Source organism: Thamnophis elegans, chromosome Z, assembly GCF_009769535.1.
Source record: "Thamnophis elegans isolate rThaEle1 chromosome Z, rThaEle1.pri, whole genome shotgun sequence".
Taxonomy (NCBI): Eukaryota; Metazoa; Chordata; class Lepidosauria; order Squamata; family Colubridae; genus Thamnophis; species Thamnophis elegans.
The window spans coordinates 4,690,417-4,713,577 of NC_045558.1; the positions used below are offsets into that span (position 1 = coordinate 4,690,417).

At 39.7% G+C, this 23,161-nt stretch overlaps 1 protein-coding gene across 6 annotated transcripts in view; it reads right to left on the bottom strand.

Moving 5' to 3' along the window:
• Window positions 1–16,930, bottom strand: part of NKTR (natural killer cell triggering receptor) — a 47,504-nt gene extending 30,574 nt beyond the window's left edge. For 4 of the 6 annotated variants that reach the window (XM_032237608.1, XM_032237607.1, XM_032237606.1 and 1 more), the window contains exons 1-6: window positions 16,773–16,930; window positions 14,850–14,943; window positions 12,409–12,483; window positions 9,759–9,866; window positions 6,707–6,751; window positions 4,534–4,621 (exon numbers count right to left, since the gene is read on the bottom strand). In XM_032237608.1, coding sequence (XP_032093499.1) covers window positions 4,534–4,621; window positions 6,707–6,751; window positions 9,759–9,866; window positions 12,409–12,483; window positions 14,850–14,907 — 374 coding nt within the window. In that variant the 5' untranslated portion in view covers window positions 14,908–14,943; window positions 16,773–16,930. Of the gene's footprint in view, window positions 1–4,533; window positions 4,622–6,377; window positions 6,752–9,758; window positions 9,867–12,408; window positions 12,484–14,849; window positions 14,944–16,772 lie in introns of those variants that run through there. The other 2 variants (XM_032237609.1, XM_032237610.1) reach the window with 2 other exon arrangements.
• Between the last annotated feature and the right edge of the window lie 6,231 nt (window positions 16,931–23,161).

Here is a 23,161-nt window from a genome sequence, read left to right on the forward strand (position 1 = left end):
TAAAGCACAGCAGCCTGCCCTCAATAAGAGGTGGGGCGGGGGAAGGGGGACACATTTTAAAATGCCTTTCCACAAATCAAAGCAGTACATAAATAAAGGCAGGAATTATCTGGATTTCCAGCATGGTCAGGAAAAAGCGCTGCATGGCAGGTAGGATTAATCTCGGTGATGTTGTGGCTTGTTAACAGGCCAAAAAAAATCAGTAATGTAATGCTTTCGACCCACATATAAATGCTGGTGAGATCAGAAATCATATGGTTATAATAAATGCGGGTGTTACGATTCTTTTCACAAATCTGGATAATCGCTGGGATTAGTAAGTAAAAGCTCTCATTTTACACAAGCCTAGCATGGTTTGAATATAGAGTACTTCAACAGTTTGATTCATGTTTCTTTTGTACCTATCAGCAGACTCCCACAGGGGTTATACTTATTAAGAAACAATTTATGACACAAAATTTTTTCAGGTTAAAGGTGTAAGAAAATTATGAAAAGAGCCACATCTTTTTTTTTGCAGCAACTTTTTCAAGAATTGAAATAATCCCAAGCATGTGCAGTTCAATAACCTTTGAATTCCATCAATTTTTAGAATTTCCCCCTTAAAAACAGGAAAAGCTGAAGAAAAACCTTAAATATTCTAGGTAGAATAGAAACCTTGTTTTTGTCTCTCTCCCCCTAACCCATCCTTTGCAGTCACATTATAGAAAGATGAAAAACTGTTCCAAAATATTTACAACTGAAAAAGAAAATGTCAACCACATATTCAGTGGTGCAGTTCAACCAACCCCAGTCTGCAGTACAAATGTTAATATTTGGGTGTGCCTCTGAGAGTGGGGGCAGAGAGGAGATACGTCAGCAGCACAAAAAAAATCACTGTCTTCTAAGCTGTTATCATCACCTATTTTATCACCAGTCACTGAGTTTCAACATGCTTAGAATAAACACATGTCCATCATCCAACAAAAATTAAATAAATAATAATTTTTAAAAATAAAAAATAAAAACATAAATGAAATTGAAAGTGCAACAAAAATACACACAAAAAACTCTCAAATGGATCACTGGGTCTTTTTTCTGCCGTCAGTTTTCTATGAGCTACTTTCCTGCCTCCAGAAAAGCTGTTCTGAGCCCTGCGTTGTATCATAACTTATTTCTTACATTATACCTTATTTTAAACACTATTCCTTCTCAATTTGTTGCGTAGATTGGCAGGAGCATCCTAAGAATTCAATCCACAAGTGCAAATACCGATTTTTCCTTGCAATATTGTTTAAGCCCTCCTCTATGAAAAGTCTTGGTGCACCTCAAGATGTTGCTACGTACGGTGAACACCTCGTTGGCTCTTTAAATTTCAGCCAGTAATAAATATTTATAATAAATACTTATGATCACGACGACATTCCCCCCCCCAATTTTTTGCTAAGCAGGGCAGCCATTAAGTGAGCTGTGCCCCATTTTACAATCTTTCTTGCCACAATTGCTAAGCGAATCATTACAATTGTTAAGTCATAATCACGGTTGCTAAGTGAACCTGGTTTTCCCCATTGGCTTTGCTTGTCAGGTCCTAAAAGGGGATCACCTGATCCTGGGACACTGCAACCTTCATAAGTACAACCCAGTTGCCAAAAGTTCAAATTCTGATCATGTGACCAGCGAGATGCTGCAACAGTTGTTAAGTTTAAAAATGGTCACATTTTACAGTGCTACTGTAACTTCGAATGGTCGCTAAATGAATGGTTATAAATCAAGTACTACTTATACTTTGCAAGGGGACAAAAGCTGTATTTTACTTTTATGCAACAAAAAACAAACAAACAAAACCAACCAACCACCTGTCTGTAAACTTATTGAACCTGTAATGTTGCACTTGAGTGCGAGTACAATTTAAAAGTTTGTCATGGCAGAACATGATTATCTTATATCAGCTGCAGTTTCACTTATTTAGTCTTTCTTACACCAAGTAACTGTTAATTTTAAGAGTTATCATTATATAATTATTATTATTAAAGAGGGCCTATCTACCTCCCCTGAACTCAGAGTACTGTACAATGAATGTTAAACCTATCTTAAGCAGGTTTGCATAGGATTTAAAGTTATACCATAGGATAAGTTGCTGGCACCACCTTTTATTGCTAAAAATGAGTCTGTAAGATATAGGTTTTAATAGGTTTTCTAAATTGTAAGCAGTATAGAGTCACCTTGTAAGGGAGATGGGAGCCATAAAAATTATTAAATAAATAATCAGCTGTATTAATCAAATGTTCTTGTAATTATTGTCATGTAATGTTAAATAAACTTTAGAGCCCATTAGCAGCTTCATGACCCATGTGTGTTAGTAGTTGTACTTTTGCTAGTTCAAATAAGCTTTGAAACTGGAAAAAAGTATGGAAGAGTGAACAAATTACTTTTATTTTCCACTGTATGTCTAATTCATGCTAATCTCAAGCATAAGGGAAGCCACCTGTCTGCTAAACTAGACCACATAAATCTCTATAAACCTACATTACCTTCCTAATGAGGTAAAAGTTATTTCCAATTTTATATTGTTTTTGGTGACTTGCCTGAGGAAGCAAGCTAAATATACCTCTTATCTGAACATTATTCAATAATGGCAGAGACCCCTTTTCAGTTTAACCTTCTAGAGAAGTGATCCCTTTAAGAAAGTAACAAAGCACCATTCATTCTTATCAAGAAAGATGGCAAACTGTAGGGAGAAACATCATATATAGCAACCAGGACAGTAATTCTATTAAACATGCTTGAAATCAGTAACAACCAAAATTTACCAAATATCAAAAGTCCAAGTTGTCTTGTTTCAAACGCAAGACAAAATGAATGCAGCTTGTGTTTTTGTAAATGCTAATGCCGGAATGTAGGTAGAGGAATAGGAGAAAAGAAAATGCTGAACCACAGATTCTAATAAAATCCAGCAAAATCACTTGGAGTACAGCAGGTTAAATTCACTTCGACAGGTGCCTTGCTAACAAAATTAAAACTCTGGAATGGGTTTTGTAACCAAGTTCCTCATATATATAAGTCTACCACTTCAGATTTTCAAAGCGATAGAAAATGCGAGCAAATTTTAATATGGAGTCTTCACAACAAATGTTAAAATTACATTGTACCTGGCTATCGGTAAGTTAACACTGATCAAAATCAATTTTTATTATATAGGTAGTCCTCGAATTATGCCTGTAATCGAAACCTGGAATTACGGCTATAAATCATTTAGAGTTGTAAGTTGAGGCATCACATGACTAGATGTGAAGTTACAACAGTTCCCCCCCCCCACAGCGGTCATTAAGCAAATGCTGCAGTCGTTAAGTGAATCCATTTTCACCCAAGGGGTATTTTTGCCAGAAACCAAAAGCAGATGTTAGAAACTGGCAAAAATGTGTAGAAAAGTAATCACATGACATTGGGTTCCTGCAAAGAGCCATAAATAAACTGGTTGCCAAGCATCCAAAATACATTCATGTGACATGGTGTGTGTTGTGTATGATTGTGTGTGTCTGCCATAAATCTCAAAATTAATTTTAAGTAGCTCTAGGAGGCTCGATCATTAAGTGACCAGCTGTAGTTGAGGGCTGCCTGTAGATGACTATACAGGTAACTTCTCAACTTATGACCACAACTGAGCCCAAAATTTCTGATACTAAGTGAAATTTTGCCCATTTTACGACCTTTATTGCCACAGCTGTTAAGTGAATCTCTGAGTTGTTAAATTAGTAACACAGATGTTAAATGAATCTGGTTTCTCCAATGACTTTGCTGGTCGCAAAAGGGGCTCATATGATCCTGGGACACTGCGACATGCCGGAACACTGCTACTCTCATAAATATGAATCAGTTGTCAAGCATCCGAATTTTGATCACATGACTGTGGGGCTATTCGAATGGCCATAAGTGTGAAAAATGGTCATAAGCCACTTTTTCCAGTGCCGTTGTAACCTTGAACTGCCACTAAACGAATGGTTGTTAAGTCAAGGACCACCTATATTTTCCATTAGACCAACTTCAAGAATATTTAAGAGGTTTTCCACCCTGGAACTACTGCGTGTCTAAAAGAGGGCTGTGTCCCATCACAGAATTAAGAGGGCCACCATCTGCCCCCTTTCATGTGTTAAAATATGCATGATCTCTCTACCCAAACCATCTCTGTGCACCTTTGGGCTCTGGGAATTGATGGGAGATAAAAGCTATGAATTCACTGCTTTCACGAAAGAAAATGCCTGAAATCAGCTTTTCAGAACCTGAGATATGATATTCCCCTCGATAAATTTTTTGTAAGAGAACATGAATAATACATTATTCAAGGTAATGCCTTTATATTCTGGCACGGACCATGCGAAGCTAATGAATTTAAAATCAGCACTGTATCTAGAAAACCAAATAATTGCCTTTCATTGGTAAAAAGCAGAAATCTGCCTTTCGGCTCCTGTCCTTGTATAAATATTTTGACAATACTATCTTTCTTATGAACAGTGTTTGTACTTTTAAGAAAAGAGCAACTCTCAAATGAAGTTTACTTACATGAAAAACTGGGAACCATTCGTATGTTTCCCTCTGTTTGCCATTGACAAAAGAAACGCTCGGTCGTGTTTCAAAATAAAGTTTTCATCTGTGTTGAAAGAGGAGACAAAGCAGAGACAAGTCAGCCTCCCCCTGGCATTTAGACCCTTTCCAAGTATCAATCATGAAGAATTATCCAATTGTGTAGTAAAAACTCAAAAATAATCTATGCCATTAGAAAGACATTTTGCACGCAAGCAATCATTGAGCAGCCTTTAATCGAGAATATTCAGAAGTTTTCGGTATTACAAGCCACTTTACCATTTCGTTAACCACTTTTGTGGGGTCTCTGGCTGCTCTTCAACATTGCAGAGATTTTTTTGAGCCCTGCTATTGAAACACGTTTCCTCTAGTTGCAGAGGGAACAGATCACATGCAGTTCTATGAAACTATGGTGTTAAGGATTCCTTTGGTACAAGCATCGACTAACCACAGTTAAGAGAGAACTTACATCTCGATGAATGTTTCCATGAAATAAGAGCACTAAGGAAGTTCAAATTTTCTTTGTGAAAAGACAATATGCCTTGTGCTTTTTTTGTTTTTTAACTGTGTAGATCAGTGCTTCTCAATCCTGGCGCCTTTTAAGATGTGTGGGCTTCAAACCCCAGAATTCCTCAGCCAGCCACGGTGAATTCTAGCAGCTGAAGCCCACATATCTTAGCTTTGCCAAAGTTGAGAAAACTAGTGTAGATACTTCCTTAATGTTAAACAACTGGCAATAAGTTAAGAACAATTCCAAAGCATTTTCTCCAGGAATCCATAGGCTGAGAATCACCAGCATGCAATAGTTGGGTTTGATCAGAAAACACAGAATCCTCTACACCAAAAAACCCTTTTCTTTGATTTGGACAGCGAAACCACTTGTAATTAAGCTAATTATGTGGCGTGTTCTGGTGCTCTCTTAAGATTGGTAGTTTTCTGGTAGACGTTTCATGACCCAACTCAGTAACATCATGAATGCTAGAAGCTAGAAGCCCATTCCTTTCTAGCACTGATGTTACCTAGTTGGGTCACAAAATGTCTCCACTAAGCTCAGAGAGCACCAGGGACCCCACAATTCAAACCTGATTTACAAATGTTCTATCAATAATTAAATTATGATTTGTTTCTTAAGCTAATTCTCAACTACAAACCACAGCCATCCACAAAACGAGAACGCCACATACATCTCTTTCAGATTCATTGCAGAAAAATCTCATTTTACAACATGCTGTTCTGACTGATGATTACAGAAACGATTGGCAGCTTTAACTGGATTTTATTTGACACCGTAACTGTACAGTACCAAGACTGTTGTACTTACCCAGTCCAAAATCTTAGAAGAAAAGAACCAAAATCCTTTACAATACAGATTGGCAGAAGAGAAGAATAATTGCTGTTGTATCCTATGATTATACTTTTATTTAGAATGTAATGCAGCTCATTTAGAAAAGGTTTTTCTCTTCTATCTATCTTCTATCTAAGTATGTTCAGGACATATTTGGAACCAACCTAACAGAAAATCTGTTTGGTATCTGATTTATAATCCAACACTTTTAAAACATGCCCCAAATAATTGAGAAGACACATACAAACCTCGAAAAGGGCAGGGAAAGGGAAGGAGCACCTGAGTTGAAAGACAAGTAGGTGACATCCCAAGGACGTCTTGTTCCAAACCAAAGGCCATCTTGGGCCTCTCAAACTATTTTGGGTTCATCTCCAAAGCTACACGGACCCAGCCACAAATTCATTAACAACCGACCAGAGATTTATTAGGAAGGGTGCAGGGGAACAGTTTGAATTTGTGTTGAGCTTTTGTGTCTTACCTTTTCATTTTGCAAAAGATCACATTCTCTATAAACAAAAGAATATGTTGACAGTTTTAGGCAGGAAGACAGGAGTTGGCATGAATCAAGTTGGCTAGCCTCCATGCTGAAGTCAAGTTTTAACCACTACAATTGCCGCCATAAACGTTGACTGTTAACGCTAACATTTAAAGTCTTAAGAATTTTAAAACTCTCATGCACACAGAGAATATCCATGCAATATTATACTTTCATGCAAGAGGAACTATATAAACCTGGTTATGAAAAGCTGAAATTGGAATTTGCAAAGCTGAAGCCACCGAGGTTTAAAATAACTGCTTGAAGCTTACCTTTAAAGTATCCTCCATAAATAGATTCGCCCCCTTTTCCATTACCTAGCATTAAGAAGGTAGAATGTTAAATCCCGGAAAATGCCACTAAATAATTTAATTAGTCACCTAGCAGGTTTACCAGTATGAAATTGACAGTGATATCTGTGAGATTCCTAATTTTAAAATACAGGTAAGTTGCAATTACAGGTAGTCCTTGACCTACGACGACAATTGAGCCCAAAGTTTCTGTCACTAAGCAAGACAGTTAAATGAGTTTTGCCCTTTTTACGTTTCTTTCCACAGTTGTTATATGAGTCACTGCAGTTGATAAGTTACCATCACATTTGTTAACTGAATCTGGCTTCTGTAGTGACTCTGCTTTTCAGAAGGTTGCAAAAGGTGATCACATAACGGTTGCAATTATGAAACTGCAACAGTCATAAATATGAGTCAGTTGCCAAGCATCTGAGTTCTGATCACGTGACCACCAGGATGCTGCAACGGTCATGTGAAAAATGGTCGAAAGTCATTTTTACAGTGCTGTTGTAACTTTGAACCATCACTAAACAAACTGTTGTAACTCAAGGAGTACCTGTAGCACTAAATAATTTAACTAGTCACATAGTATGTTTACCAGAGAGGAATTGGCAGTGGGATCCCTAATTTTAAATTACAGATAGTTCACAATTAAGACAGTTGGGTGCAGGTGATAACAGGTATGTGTTTAGATATGGGCAACAGGTACAGATAATCCTTGATAAATGACCATTAACACATCCTGTCCATTAGCAGAATGGGACAACTTGCCCCAGTCAATTCACCACTCTGGGACAATCCTGTTCAATTACTTTAAATAAATAAATAATTTTTTGCCATTCACATTTCATTCTGCCTCTCCTTTTGTAGCCTTTCTTTAATTATTCTAGTCCACCATTTCTTTGATATTAATATCTTGTCCCGCAGTGAGTTGTCCTCTGGTGAATTGCCATGGTGAGTTGGCTGCAGCAAATTTTCACAGACCCGCACATTAGGGTCTATCATATGTTGTGGCAGTTGAGAATACTGTTGCCATTAAGTGAATGTGGCTCTCACAAGCATGAGCTCATTGTTTACTATGGGTAGAGTCTGGCTGAAAAGTGAAAATCCTGGTTTTCAACAAAACTGTGGGACGCTGTCTTAAATGGGGTAGTGTTGCGAACATGTGACTGCTGGACAACTGGAATTTAGGATATGGGTCGTAAGTCCCCCTTTTCAGGTAGGTCATAACTAGGGGTGAAATCTACTTACCTTCACTACCGGTTCGCAAATGTGCTTTCTAGCTAATATAAATCGTGAGTCACCGCTGATCATCGGAAATACCAGTTCACCCGAACCAGTTGCATTATTTTACTACTGGTTCGGGAGAAACATGGAACTTAGGATATGGGCCCCCTTTTTCAGGTAGGTTGTAACTTTAAAAGTTCACTTTTGTAAAAAAAAAAAAAAGTAAGCTAAGGACTACATGTATACTTAAAACTCTATTATTCTTCTGCGCTATTTCATAAATAAACATATACCAATTTATGTTTAAAATACTCAATTGCCTATCTACAGCAAGATGGAATAATTACATTTTTTTTAACCTTTCTTGCCACAGTTGTTAAGTGAATTGCTGCAGTTGTTACGTTAGCAGCACAGTTGTTAAATGGATCCGGCTTCCCCATTGACTTTGCTTGTCAGGCGGTTGCAAAAGGAAATTAAATGACACTGCAACCGTCATAAATATGAGCCAGCTACCAAGCAGTGAAAATTTTAGTCATGTGACCATGGGGATGCCGCAATTGTTTTGTGAAAAACGGTCATAAATCACTTTATTCAGCGCCATTGTTAACTTCAAATGGCCACTAAATAAATGGTTGTAATTCAAGTACTACTGTAGTCCAAAAAATGTGACCTTTTTGTGGGATTGATTAACTGCATTAAGCAAGACCATCTGTTACTTATGAAGGGATTTCCCCAAGTGCATCTCCAGTGCTGTTTATTGAAATTCCACTGTTCCCTATTAAGTTTGAGATAGGCCTAATTGGATCCTCCCTACAAATAACACTAACTTTGGCACATGTGCAAACAGCACAGGGAAATCACAACTCTTGAGAGATTAAACAAATGTCTCCCTGACACAAAACAGCTTCTGTGAAGAAGCCAAATCCAACTCCGCATCTTATCTCTAAGAGATTGCACTAATAGGGAGTTAAAAAACAACTTCTGTGAAGATGCCTAATTTGGTCCGACAGAAAAAAAATAAGCTGTTATTTTTAGAACAGGCTGGGAAAGCAACACTTAAGTTTCTCTTCTCAAAACCTTTTTTCCCCTTCCTCTTCACAGCTTATAGCTGTTTCCTTTGATGATTTGATCTCACATCCAGTTTTAGCATTAGGGACCTTCTCTTTACATTTAATTAAGACCTGCACAGGGGATGTGTACATTTTATAGTGCAGTGACTAAACTAAGCATTTACAAGGGTATGGGATTCACTGGGGTGGGAAGGGACCCCAAGGAGCAGGAAGCAGGGCACGGGGTGCTTCAGGGGCTGGGGGAGGTCAGGGCCAGGGTCTGTGCTGCATTTAATGACCAACATGTTTAATGACTGGATTGGGGAAAGCAGGATGGGGGAGTCGCAAGCGAGGTGATCATGTGGGGTGCTCCACTTAATGGCCATCAAGACTTGCAACCGTAAAGAGCAACAACAATAATAATATTCAGGATAAATTTTGGAGTCAGACAAGGATATGATTTTACCTTATACAAAACTCTAATTAGAATGTCTTTTAAGAAAAGCTAATGGTTTAATTCCAGGTATAATATAATCTATTCTTAAAGTTACCATTCTTATAATATAATATGAGAGCTAACAGCATATCCAAGATATTTATTTTTTTGCTGAAAAGAAAAAAAGGATCATTTATTCTAGATATTTAAATATATACAAACGTCTCATAATTTCCACGCAACTTTGGGCAATCCTTTAATTACAATGGAAACCTCTCCTCCAACTTGGGCTGATGGATTAAAGTAAGGTCGTTTCATCTACCTTCGCTAAAGTCTCCGCCTTGAATTATGAAGCTTTTAACCACGCGATGGAAAGTTGAGCCTTTGTAGCAAAGCTTTTTTCCAGTTGTTTTCCCAATTCCCTTTTCACCTATGAGGGGGAAATATATGTAAGCTCTCTGCAGTGTTACAATCCATGATGTCAAAGAGAGGCGAACGAGTCAGATATTGCAACTTGGTCTCATGTCATTTAAAGCTATAGGTGGTGACAATGCCACAAGTGTGTCCAGTTGTATGTACTGCACATAGCTGGACAAACACGACTTCTAAATAACCAACTACATTCAGCAGAGCTTCTGTTCCAAATGGAAGACACTACTACCAGGAGCTAAACACAGAGGGAAGACATTTTTGACTGCCGATTAAGACTTCATTAAAGTAGCAGGATGAAAGTATTTGGAGATTCTCAGTCATCCAAGTCATGGTTGTCCCAAAGATGATTTTCAAGAGGCAACTGGACTTTCCAGTTTTTCCTTGAAGACATTTCACTTCCCATCCAAGAAGCTTCTTCAATTCTGACTGAATGGCGGAGAATGGGAGGATTTATATTCCCTGTAGTCATCTGGTCCTTACAGAGTAAATGAGGCTTTCAGCAGTTTCCAAGAAGGTTCCACACCATTTGCACTATTCAGGTGACCACAAGGGCACAGATAAATCCCCAAATCACCTCAACAGCTCTCTAATGACCAGATGACTATGAGGAATACAAATTCTTCCATTCTCTACCATTCAGTCAGAACTGAAGAAGCTTCTTGGATGAGAAGTGAAATATCTTCAAGGAAAAATAAAGTCCAGTCGCCTTTCAAAAAAGCACCTTTGGGATGGCAGGATAAAGTATTGCCCAGAGATAAGACTACATGTGTTCACCGTTATCAAGTCATAGTTGGATGCTTTGGCAATGCGTTTTTTCCTGGCATGGGGATCTTACAATATAGAAACATTCAGTACAGAGAAATGTGCTTGGAGCTGCCTTGAATAGTGAAATATATTTGATACCACCTGCATTGACAAAATCACCATCGGTCAATTGCAAAAGGCAGCTTTACTTGGAACAGCTGACATCCTGCGACAATACCTTTAACACCATCAAACATCCACATCTGCCTATCCTGGGTCCTTGGGAAGGACTCGATAGGTGGACAAAAAGGCCCAATCCAGTCTGAACGTCTGGCTGACTGTGCGACGAACAACAACAACAATGGTTAAAAAGGATACAGGTAGTCTTTGACTCGTGACCACAACTTGGACCTGAAATTCTGTTGCTAAGCAACGCTTAGTGTTAAGTGAGCTGCACCCAATTGTTGCCAAGTTGTTAAGCAAATCACTGCAGTTGTTAAGTAAATCACACATCATTAAACGAGTCTGGCTTCCCTATGGACTTTGTCAGAAGCCAGCTGGCAAGGTTGCAAATGGCGACCACGTGACCTCGGGGCACTGCAACCATTATAAATATATGCTGGTTGCCAAGTGCCTAAATTTTGAACAAGTGACAAGGGGCAACGTTGTGCCACTTGTTAAGTGCAAAAACCAGTTGTTAAATTCAGTTTTTTCAGTGCCGTTGTAACTTTGAATCGCCACTAAATGTATGGTTGCAAGTCAAGGACTTCCAGTATGGAATCAGGACCACATAAACAACCTAGATTTTCCTACTAGCCTCCCACCTCTTTAAAGTTTAATGTCACTGATAAGAAGTTGGTCAACCAGATTAAGTTATTATTAATCATATTTTCCCACTGGCTGGTTGCTTTTCTTTATGACTGGGCTGGAAAAAAAAGATAGCCATAATGCAGATGGGATGTTGACATTTCTGGGAGCAGATGAAATTCCAGGTTCCCTTGAAGGGAAAAGGCTACTAACACCCAATACTGCAGTGCAGCTCAACTCTGTAATTTTCAGAGATACCCTATATCAAATATAATAACATTTAGGTATAATTAAGTAACATTTAGACATTCCATTTTTATCCCTTTGTTTTAGCCAGCTCAATGAAGGAGTTTAGGAAATCCTCAACTTACAACTATAATTGAGCCCAACATTTCAGTTGCTAAGTGAGACAGCTGTTAAGTGGGTTTTGCCCCCTTTTACCATCTTTTTTACCAACTGTTGTTAAGTGAATCACTGCGGTTGTTAAATCCGCCACATAGTTATTAAGTGAATCTGGCCTCCTTATTGACTTTGCTTGTTGGAAGGCAGCAAAAGGGGATTACGTGACCCAATACAAATATAAATCAGTTGCCATGCATTTCAATTTGGATCATGTGACCATGGGGATGCTGCAAAATGATCATGTCACATTTTTCAATGAAGTTGTCACTAAATGCCCCGTTGTAAGTCAAAGACTATCTGTATACAGTCCACTTTTGTAGCAGGCTTCAGTCCATTCCTAACAGACATTTCCAAAACAGAGATCCTGCAATAAACATTTTATGCTCTAAGGGAAATTCACATTTGTTACTCTATAGGAACAGACTAATAATTTGAAAAAAGGATTCTGTGTGTTGCAGGTTTTTTTTTAATCTGCTAAACACAATTTCTGGCAGTCATTTATCCCTGACCTTGTGTTTATTTTCCAAGTGGCTCCAAAGATAATTGCAATAAAATTATAATTATTCACAACATTTAACAAGACGTACCTGTGCATAGACAAAGGAAGTTTTTGCAAGTCCTTGGACATACATCAGAAAAAAGCTGAAATATGATACGACCAACTGGAATATAAATTAAAGTTTAATTACATTCTATTTTTACACAGCCAACTAAAGCCTTTTGCAGCTTTTTAAGATTACCTTATCATGGATTTAAACTATGCTGTGGAAATTAAACTGTTTTCTCATATTTCCATTTAAATGAACCTTCAACTTTATCTGGTTGCACTTTCTCAAACCCACATCTGTCTTACAGAAACTGCAACCGTCTCACATTCTGTTTTACAGTAGAGAGAGGAAAAAAACAAGTGAAAGCCACAGCCAGAGTACTTAGAAATGCTTAGTGATCACTTTCATTTTCCACAAATGACCAGGTTAAGTATTTTTATGTGCTTTAATTATAATCCTAGTCCAAAAATAACAATTTTATAACACGTCGGAGCAAGTAAGTTGCAGTGAGAATTTCTCGAACAACAACAAAATAGGAATCTTGGTTAGTACCTATTTTCAAATCCCTACACATATGGTTAAGTATGTATGTGACTTATACACGTGCACAAACACAAAATATGTTCAAAAACTGGTCATAATTCACTTTTCTCAGTGCCATTATAATTTGAAGAATAATTAAATGAATGGTTGTTAAGTCGAGCATTACTTGTAAAGTGACAACTTGGTCTTTCAACAGCAGGCATTCAGTACAATACAGTATCTATCTGTCTTTATTATTTTTATAAATAACTCGGCAGTAAATATACCTTATACCAGACCAAATATTGCTTCTATTGTCTATTGTTTTGTTTCTGCTTTTTTTTGTATAAGATCCTTCTAGTCACTGTGTGGGATGAAAAGCTATTTTTTAAGTTATTCCCATCCTTTCAACTAAAAGGAGTAAGGTATACACTGTTATACAAATAAGCATATTTTCATGTCAGTTATCTAAATGCAAGTGATACATTTCTGTTTTGTAAATGTGTTTTATATATTCATTTGTTTAATGTGTGAAACACATTTACCAAATAGAAAAAGTATCATTTGTGTTGCATAACTGACATGAGAATATGCTTCTTTGTATAACAATGTAATTACTTTACACCTTTTAGCTGAAAGTATAGGAACCAAAATGTTTAGAATACAAAAATAATCTGGACTCATTTTAATTGTTTCTAAACTGTTTTCCTCCACTTAAATATTCAAAGCAGTTTGATATATGAAAATAAAAAGCACTTTTATTCCTAAAAACTGACTATAAACCTGAAAGTAACACATCAAGAAATTATCCAGTGACTCCAGAATAGAAATAGTAAAAGTAGGACAAGGGGTTTTTTGACAGCAGAGCTTTCCAAAGTTAGAAACACTTGGACACATCTCACGTCCTACGTATTAAAGTGTTTGGAACTGGAATAAAGACAGAAAGATGGTTTCATCCTTCCATCCAATTCTAATTTTTTAAGAAAGCTTTATTATCAGAAAATGTATTTAATGTTACTTTTTTCCTAGTTATGGGATATGAGGTTGATCTGGCTGCAACCGCTGTCACCTCATTTACTTCCAGGCTTCATCTGGCTGATCTCACTTATTTATACAATAATAATAACAACAGTAATGAATTATTATTATTATTATTATTATTATTATTATTAATAATAATAATAATACATCAACAAATTGCAGCTTCCTGCAATAACACCAGCAGAACTGCAAAAAACTATGTTACTCAGAATATCTTATACTTTAAGAAGGCACTTGGTTGATACCTAGGACGCCAGAAAGCAACCTGTATCAACCATTAGCACCAGTCACTGGTATTTGTAATGAATTTTTGAATGTTCAGTTGGCTGAATTTCATGTTTAATGAATAAAGTACCATAATAATAATAGTAATAGTAATAGTAATAATAATAATAAATTCAATCAACATTTTGTTGTGCCATTGCTGTGTATTATGCAATCAATTCCAGTTCATTTGTCGATACAACAAAAAGAGACCATACAAGCACATATGTCATCATGATAAAAGAGAGAATAGAGCTAGAAGGGAATTTGGGGATCTCCTAGTCCAATTCTCTTCTCAAGCAGGACATTCTATTCCATTGGTTAATTATTCCGTTAGGAAATGTCTCCTTAGTTCTAGGTTCTGCACTCCTTAATTGATTTTCCATCCATTGTTTCTTGTTTGCCTTCTGGTGCTTTGGATAATAGGTTGATCTCTCTTTATTGTGGCAGCCCCTTCAATATTGAACACTGCTATCATGTCACCCCTAGTCCTTCTTTTCACTTTGCATTGCTACTCAGAAATACTACTTGACCTTTATAAAAATGGCACATAACCATTAAAATTCAAGTGCAGACAAGCATGAGCTCTAAGGTATCACAAAACCAATATTCTTTTTAGAAAAAGAGGAGACTGATATAGCCTCAGACCTTACCTGGTTCTCGATTAATTTCGATATCAAAGAAGCACTGGGGACGATCCTGTGCTCCCATGGTAGCAAGATGTCCTAATGCCCACTTCTTCACCACCTTCAGGGAAACAGAAGTATATCAAAATCCAAATATTGCATTGAATCTTACAGGCCTACAGAAGACTATTATATGGAAAAAAATTGTCCCACCCAGATCATAAAGCAGCCAATAAAATTGAATGCCAAGAATTTCACGTGATTCAAAAAGAACTATAATTGCTATTGACATTGAGGATTTACTATAGGTAGTCCTGGACGTACATGACAGACCTGGACTAACTTTATTTTCACTTTGAATGTACACTAATCGGCATACATTAAATGAAATTTTGTTGCTTACAGCTCTCAAAGAGTCTCCACCTCCAATATACACTACATAAACATGACAAAATAAATAAATACAAAATTATGCAACAAAATTAGAGAACAAGCTGCTAACAGATATTTGCAAGAAATACTTTGAAACCTCCTCCCAGAGGGGAGCAACAGAAACAGACCATGTAGTGAGTGTCTGGGGTCTCTAACAATGCTCTGAGTTCTAAACATATAGCACTTGTTAAGCAGTCTCCCAAATGACAGGAAGCAAACTTCCTATAATATTCTCAGCTGTCCTCACCACTCTCTATATGGACCTTCTAGTGAGGCTCTTGTCGTCCACAAACCAAACAGGGATGTAGTTTGTTAAAATACTCTGAAACTGTGCCTCTGTAAAAAGTGGCCAGAACAGAAGGAGAAAGATGCACAATTGAGTCCAAAATTTCCGCTGCTAGTGAGACCATTGATAATTTTTGCCCCCATTTCACGACTTTTCTTGCTGCAGTTTTTAAGTGACCCACTGCAGTTTTTAAAGTTAGTAACACAGCTGTCAAGTGAATATGGCTTCCATATGGTAGAACATGACCATGGCAGACTGCAACAACCATCATGAATAGGAGTCAGTTGCCAAGAGTATGGATTTGGGTCACGTGGCCCTGGGGATGCTGCAATGGTCATCAGGTGTGAAAAAATGGTCACAAGTCCCTTTTTTCAGTGCCTTTTGTAACTTGGAAGGTCACTAAATGAATTTTTGTAAGTCATGGATTACCTGTACAGTGTCTCTGGGCTGCTTACAATATAACCGAAGCATTAGAAGTGCCAGGAAACCTATTAAAATTTAAAAAATTGAATAGAAAATTACACTCATATCATCTCCAAAGGAATGAATAGGAACAAATACATCTATAAAACGTTTGCATGTCTGTGTTTGTGTGTCTGTCTATACACAATCACATGCACATTTTATAAATGCAGTATACATTTATTGCACTATCATAATGCATATGTTTTTGTATGCATCATTTGTAATAGTAATCAGCAGCTGCCCATTCATTATGATGTCTGCAGCTAAAGTTAAGTATTCTCCCCATTCCAATAGGTTACAAGAAAGAGCCTCGGTTGCATGTTAAAATATTGTGCATTTCCGCCCTATTTCTTATTTTATTTCTTTAAGTAAAAAGGCGATGAATTGAAATATTCATTCAAAGTGAATGAAAATAAATGATTCCTTTGATTTTATTTAAAGGGAGAAGTAAAAGATTTTTGGCAAGCGAAGGGAGGTGTAAACCGTCCCTTTCTCCGAGACAAGGAGGGCTGGGAATGATGGGTATTGGAGCTCTTTTATCCTTTGTGAGGAGATGAGAAGAGGGAAGCTGAGTCTCCTGAAAAAAGAGTTCTTTTTCGGGAAGAGGGAGAGAGCAGAGAGACATTCCTTTGAGGAATACGTGAAGAAAAGGGGAAAAAAAACACTCGGCTACCACAAGCAATGGACCCGCTCCTTCGAGAGGACTAGCGCCTTTTCGGTCAAGGGGTAGAAGCTCTCGGGGAAGCCCGGCCGGAGAAGGTCGTTACCTGGCCGCGCCGGAGCTACTCGGTCCGTTCTCCGACAACGCCCGTTTCCAGCCAGTCCGGCTCGCGGCCAAGCCCCTCGGCGCGAAGAAGGTATAAGAGCCCCTCAGGTTGTAGCGCCATTAACGGAAATCTGAGGGACGACGAAGGGCGGGGGCGCGGCGCGCGACTACGCACGCGCACTCCCTGTTAAGGCTACGCCCTCGGGATTTCCTCTCCCATCCATTGGCCTTTTCGAACAGCCCCGCCCTCGGCGCGCGAGGAACGCCCGCCTCCTCGCATTCGTCCCCCTTCTTGCCGGGCCACGCCCACCGCGCTACCTCCCCCCCCCCCCCGCTTTACTTTAAATCGCCGAAGAGGGCGGGACGCCCAACCCGCGCGCCTCGCTCCCTCTTTCCCTTCCCGTGAGCGAGCGCGGCCCGCCCAAAGCTTCGAGGGGTGGAGTCCAAACCGAACCAGCAACAACAACAGAAAGAAAAGGAAAAGAAAAGGGGAAAAAAAAAAGGTCTGGCCGATTTGAAGTCTCGCGAGATCGCCTTGCTTTCCCACCCCCGCCCCTCCTCGAGGCAGCCCTCCTGCTTTGAAGATGTGGCAGTTGGCCTCTGGCCGTGAGGGGAGAAGGATGCCGGCGTTGCTCGGGCTCGCCTTTAAAATAACAGTTTAAAATATTTAATTTAACCTTTAGACCAGTGTTTCTCAACCTTGGTCACTTGAAGATGTCCGGACTTCAACTCCCAGAAATCCCCAGCCAGCGAATGCGAATGCTGGCTGGGGAATTCTGGGAGTTGAAGTCCGGACATCTTCAAGTGACCAAGGTTGAGAAACACTGCTTTAGACTATCCTTCCCGTAGATCAAAACCATAATAAAATAAGACGTGTTACGTTGCAGGCTATTATTGGCTGCTGCTTCATTTTTGCCTTCAAATAGGGTATTCTTAACGGGGTATTTCTTTAGAGTCAGCTGCTTCCTCCCAGAATGAAATGTGAATTATGCAAAAAGTCATGAAATCGGAGCAAAAACAATCCAACAATAGGAAGAAGCTTGATGCCTTACAGAATTTACTTTCATTTTCCGGGGGGGGGGGGGGTTGGACCTACTTTCGAACTTCCTCTTTCAATAGACGGTCCTCGACTTATAACAGCTGGTTCATTTAGTGTCCATTCAAAGTAACAGCACTGCTGAAAAAAGTGACTTATATGTTTCCCACACGACTTTTGCAGCAGTCAAGTGATGAAAATTCAAGACGCTTGGCAATTGATTCATACTTATGTGACGGCTGTAATGTCCTGAGGTCACATGATCCTTTTTTGGGACCTTGTGATGAGCAAAGTCAATGGAGAAGCCAGATTCACTGAACAACTGAACACTGAAGACCAGTTGGCTGGCGTGCGCATGGCCGTTTTTGGGGACCGTTTTTGGATTGTTTTCAGGCCATTTTTCTGTCCCAAAACAGCCTTAAAATGGCCTGGTTTTCATCATTTTTAGGGCCATTTTCCAGCGCTCTAGAGCCCGCAAAGACCAGCTCACACCAGAAACCAGAAGAGCAGCGGGCGACGGCACGTGCCCACAGAGAGGGCTCTGTGTACCACCTCTGGTATGCGTGCTATAGATTAGCCATCACGGCGCTAGGAAATAGGAGCCGATGGTGGCGCAGTGGTTAAATGCAGCACTGCAGGCTACTTCAGCTGACTGCAGTTCTGCAGTTCGGCTGTTCAAATCTCCCCGGCTCAGGGTTGACTCAGCCTTCCATCCTTCTGAGGTGGGTGAAATGGGGACCCAGACTGTGGGGGCGATATGCTGACTCTGTAAACCGCTTAGAGAGGGCTGAAAGCCCTATGAAGCGGTATATAAGTCTAATGCTATTGCTATTGCTAAATAGGACCATAAAAGGCAGGTGGCATTGTTAGTTGCAAAGTCATGTCCCACCTATCGCGACGCAGGTAGCTTCCCACAAACAAAATCAACAGGGAGAATCTGGATTCAGTTAACATCGCTATGATTCCCTTATCAAGGCTTTAACGACTCCAGCAAAACAATGCATAAATTTCTGGCATCCTTCTGCGGTTTGTAAGTCGAGGATTACCTGCACAGGTAGTCCTCAATTTATGACCCACAAGTGAGTTCCAAATGTCTGTTGCTGGGCGAGACAGTTCTTAAGTGAGTCTCACCCTATTTTACATCCTTTCTTCCCACTGTTGTTAAGTGAATCGCTGCCATCCGTAGGTAAGTAACACCATTGTAAGTGAATCTGGTTTCCGCATTGACTTTGGTTGCCAGAAGGTCGCAAAAGGGGATCACGTGACCGCAAGACATGCAAGTTGCAACTGTCATAAATAGGAGTAGGTTACAGTGTCTGAACGTTGATCGTGTGACCATGGGATGCTGCAATGGTTGTAAGTGTGAAAACCAGTCATAGGTCCCTTTTTTCACTGCTGTTGTAACTTCTAATGGGCAGTAACAAATGGTTGTTAAGTCAAGGATTATTCGTATAGTAACTGTATTTTGGGGGGAAATAAAGGACAAAAATGAAAGAGGTTTGTTAAGGATAAAAAACATTCATGTTTATATTGATAACTTTACTTGAAGATTCAAAGCAAAGCCAAAACAATCAATCTATGATTTGAAAGGTCCCCTTTCTGAAATAACAAATTGTCTTTTATAATGAAGGGTAGGATGACCAGTGTATTCATGGTAGAGATTTACATTGGCCCAAATCCAGTCGTCATAATGCTGTCCACTGTGAAGTTCATATGTACAGCTTTTTAAATGTCATTTTTAATGCAGTAACAGAATAACAGAATACTAGAGTTGGAAGGGACCTTAGAGGTCTTCTACTCCAACCCCCTGCTCAGCCAGGAAGGCCTATCAGACAAATGGCTGTCCAATCTCTTCTTAAAAACTTCTAGTGTTGGAACATTCGGAACTTCTACAGGCACAATTGTTCCACTGATAAATTGTTATGAAAATAATTTGTGCAAGAAAACAACCAGGCTCAGATAGCACCAAGACCCTCACAGCCCCCTTCCTACCCCCCTCTCCACCTTCCAATGTTGGAGCATTACAACTTCTGGAGGCAAATTGTTCCACTGATTAAATGTTCTAACTGTCAGGAAATTCTCACTAGTTCTAAGTTGCTTCTCTCCTTGATTAGTTTCCACCCATTGCTTTCTGTTCTGGCCCTCAGGTGCCTTGGAGAATAGCTTGACTCCCTCTTCTTTGTGGCAACCCCTGAGATATTTGAACTCTGCTATCATGTCTCCCCTAGTCTTTCTTTCTATTAAACTAGATGTACCCGGTTCCTGCAACCGTTCTTCATATGTTTTAGCCTCCAGTCCCCTAATCATCTTTGTTGCTCTTCTCTGCACTCTTTCTAGAGTCTCCACATTTTTCTACATTGTGGTGACCAAAACTGGATGCCGTATTCCAAGTGTGGCCTTACCAAGGCCTTATAAAGTGGTATAACACTTCAAGTGATCTTGAGTCTATCCCTGTTTATGCAGCCTAGAACTGGCTTTTTTGCAGCTGCTGCATAATGCTGGCTCATATTTAAATGGCTGTCCGCATGCGCGTGCTGGCCAGCTGAATTCAGCTTTTTTAAAGCCATTTCGCGCCCCTCCCAAGGCTTTATAGGCGCCTAGGGAGGGTGTGAAAACAGCCCCCCCCCCCCCGGAGGCCCTCTGGAGGCTTCAGGAGCTTCCCTGAAGCCTTTAGAGCGCAAAAAAAACAGCCCTATGGGCAAATAGGAAGTTCGGGAATGGACTTCAGGTTTGCTTGTTTAGTCTCTGGAGGCTTCAGGGACCTTCAGGAGGCTTCCCTGAAGCCTCCGGAGGGCTTAAACCGATCTAGGAGCAAACGGAAGTGAGTTCCGGTTTGCTCGTTAGGGTCGTTTTTTTGCTCTTCGGAGGCTTCAGGGACGCCTCCTGAAGGTCCCTGAAGCCTCTGGGAGGACCTCCGTGGGGCGGGGGAGGTTCTTTTCGCCTTCCCTAGGCTCCTATAAACCCTCTGGGGAGGGTGAAAAAAGCATGGAAAAATTGGGGGGGGGAAGCACATTGCATTATGGTGCGGCATGCCCGCGCACAACCCCCCTGCCCCTCCCACTCTTATGTTACGCGAGCCAAAAGAAGATTCACCATCGCTGACCTATGCTGTATCTGTGCATTTCGTTTTTCTTGCTTAATGTAGAACCTGACTTTTTTTCACCATTGAATTTTCATTTTATTAGATAGTGCCCAATGTTCAAGTTTGTCAAGATCCTTCTGTATCTTAAGCCTGTCTTCTGGCGTGTTGGCTATTCCTGCAGCTTGGTGTCATCTGCAAATTTGATGGGTTCCCCATTTATTCCCTCATCCAAATCATTTATGAAGATGTTGAAGAGTCCTGGGCCTAAAACAGAGCCTTGGGGTCCCCCACTGCATACTTCCCTGCATGAAGATGCAGCTCCATTGAGGACTACATGTTGAGTGCGGTTGGTCAGCCAGTTACGATTCCATCTGGTGATGATGCTGTCTAACCCACAGTTTTCTATTTTATAAAGTAGTAGGTTAAGCTCTACTTTATCAAATGCCTTACTGAAGTACAAGTAAATTATATAATTGAGCCAAAGAAGCCTCTACAAGAAAATTGCACAGTTCAGAGAGCACCAAGGACACCTTGGTTATGTAAATGTTCCTCAAATGCTCATTATTTCTGCCTTGAATTCAGATAGAAGCTTCTTGTCTTCTGAAGTGGTCCTGGATAGCAGTCCAGAGTTTGATTTATTTAAGAAAGAAAACAATTTATTTCCAATGAATGCTTTCATATATGTCATTTAACTGCCCGGCTTGAGAATTAGCAACAGTCATAAAAAACAGCAGAGTTTGACAGAGATTAGAAATGCTAAGTTTAAATGTGTTATCAGATCTGCTATTACTTGCCTAACCTGAAACAAAGGCCTCCTTTTAAGACCAAATGCCAAATAAAGTTCTTAATCCATTGTGCAGAATACCACACAGCATTGCAGAAACTGCTCCAAGTATTTTTTTTTTTTATATAAAGGCCACATTGTGAACAAATTTCCGGTCCTGAACAGTTGTTCAGTGAATTTTATTTATTTATTGTTTTACGACCTTTTTTGCCAAAGTTAAGGGAATCACTGCTGTTGCTAAGTTAGTAACACATTCGTTAGTGAAAGTGACTTCCCCATGACATTGCTTGTCAAAAGGTTGCAAAACGTGACCCCAGGACAGTCTTAAATATGTGTCAATTGCCAAGCATCTGAATATTGATCACATGACCAATGTGGATGCTGCAACGGTTGCAAATGTGAAAAATAGCCGTAAGTCGCTTTTCAGCGCTGTTGTAAGTTGGAATGGTCAGTAATATTTGAGGAGTTCCTGTATTAATTTCAAACTTAAGATGCTTCGGTTTACATATCTCTCCCAGCTTGGGTCTTCATTTGAAGAAACTTTACTGAACAATGGCTTCACAAAAGTTTTTATTGCTTTGGGAATCTGGGAAAAATTGACCACTCAAGCCAAATCAGAAGACTCAAATGAAGGATCGGATAATTCTGTTAGAATGGTTCTTAGTGTAAAAGCAAGGATTTATTTAAGTTGAATCCCTGATTTATAATGATATAAAGAAGTAGCTTCATAAAACCATAAACAACTCTGAAGCTGCATCTCCCAAGAAGATCTAATCCAGTCCTCAATATACAGGAACAAAATCTTTCAGATATGGCTATCCATTCTCTTCAGAACCTTCAAGATTGAAAACTCTCTCTGTAAGTATCACCACGAGAAAGAAAAGGAAGGAAGGAAGGAAGGGTGAAAAGGAAAAAGGAAAGGAATAGAGAGGAAGAAAGGAAAAATATAACAGAGGGAGAAGGGAGGGAGGAAAGAGAGTCTAAATCGGGTCTCCAATCTTGGCAACTTTAAGACTTGTGGACTTCATTTCCCAGAAGTCCACAAGTTTAAAGTTGCCAAGGTTGGAGACCTCTGATCTAAATCACTATTTTCTATCCTGACAAGTTAGGGAATTCTGGGAGTTGAAGTTCACCCTTCTTGAAGCAGCCAAGGTTGAGAAACACTGATCTAAATATAGAGAACATCACAATAGGAAAACGTGCCTGTGAACTTTGGGTTCCCTGCAAAAAAAAAAAAAAGCGATTTTCATCTCTCGAGTAGCTACACCTCCCAATCTTTGGCACTTCTGCAAGGATCTATGGTGCACTCCCTTAAGGCTTATCAGGGTCCTCGACTCTCTCGCGGTCGCCTCTCGATGGTTCCCGCAGCCGCTCTGGCCGCCCACGTCTTCTCCGTGACTGGAAGTGGGCGGGGCGGAGGGCGTTTGTTATGATGGCAGCCTCTTCCGACGCGGCGGCGAGGCCAGAAGCGAGAGAGGCGAGGTGGGA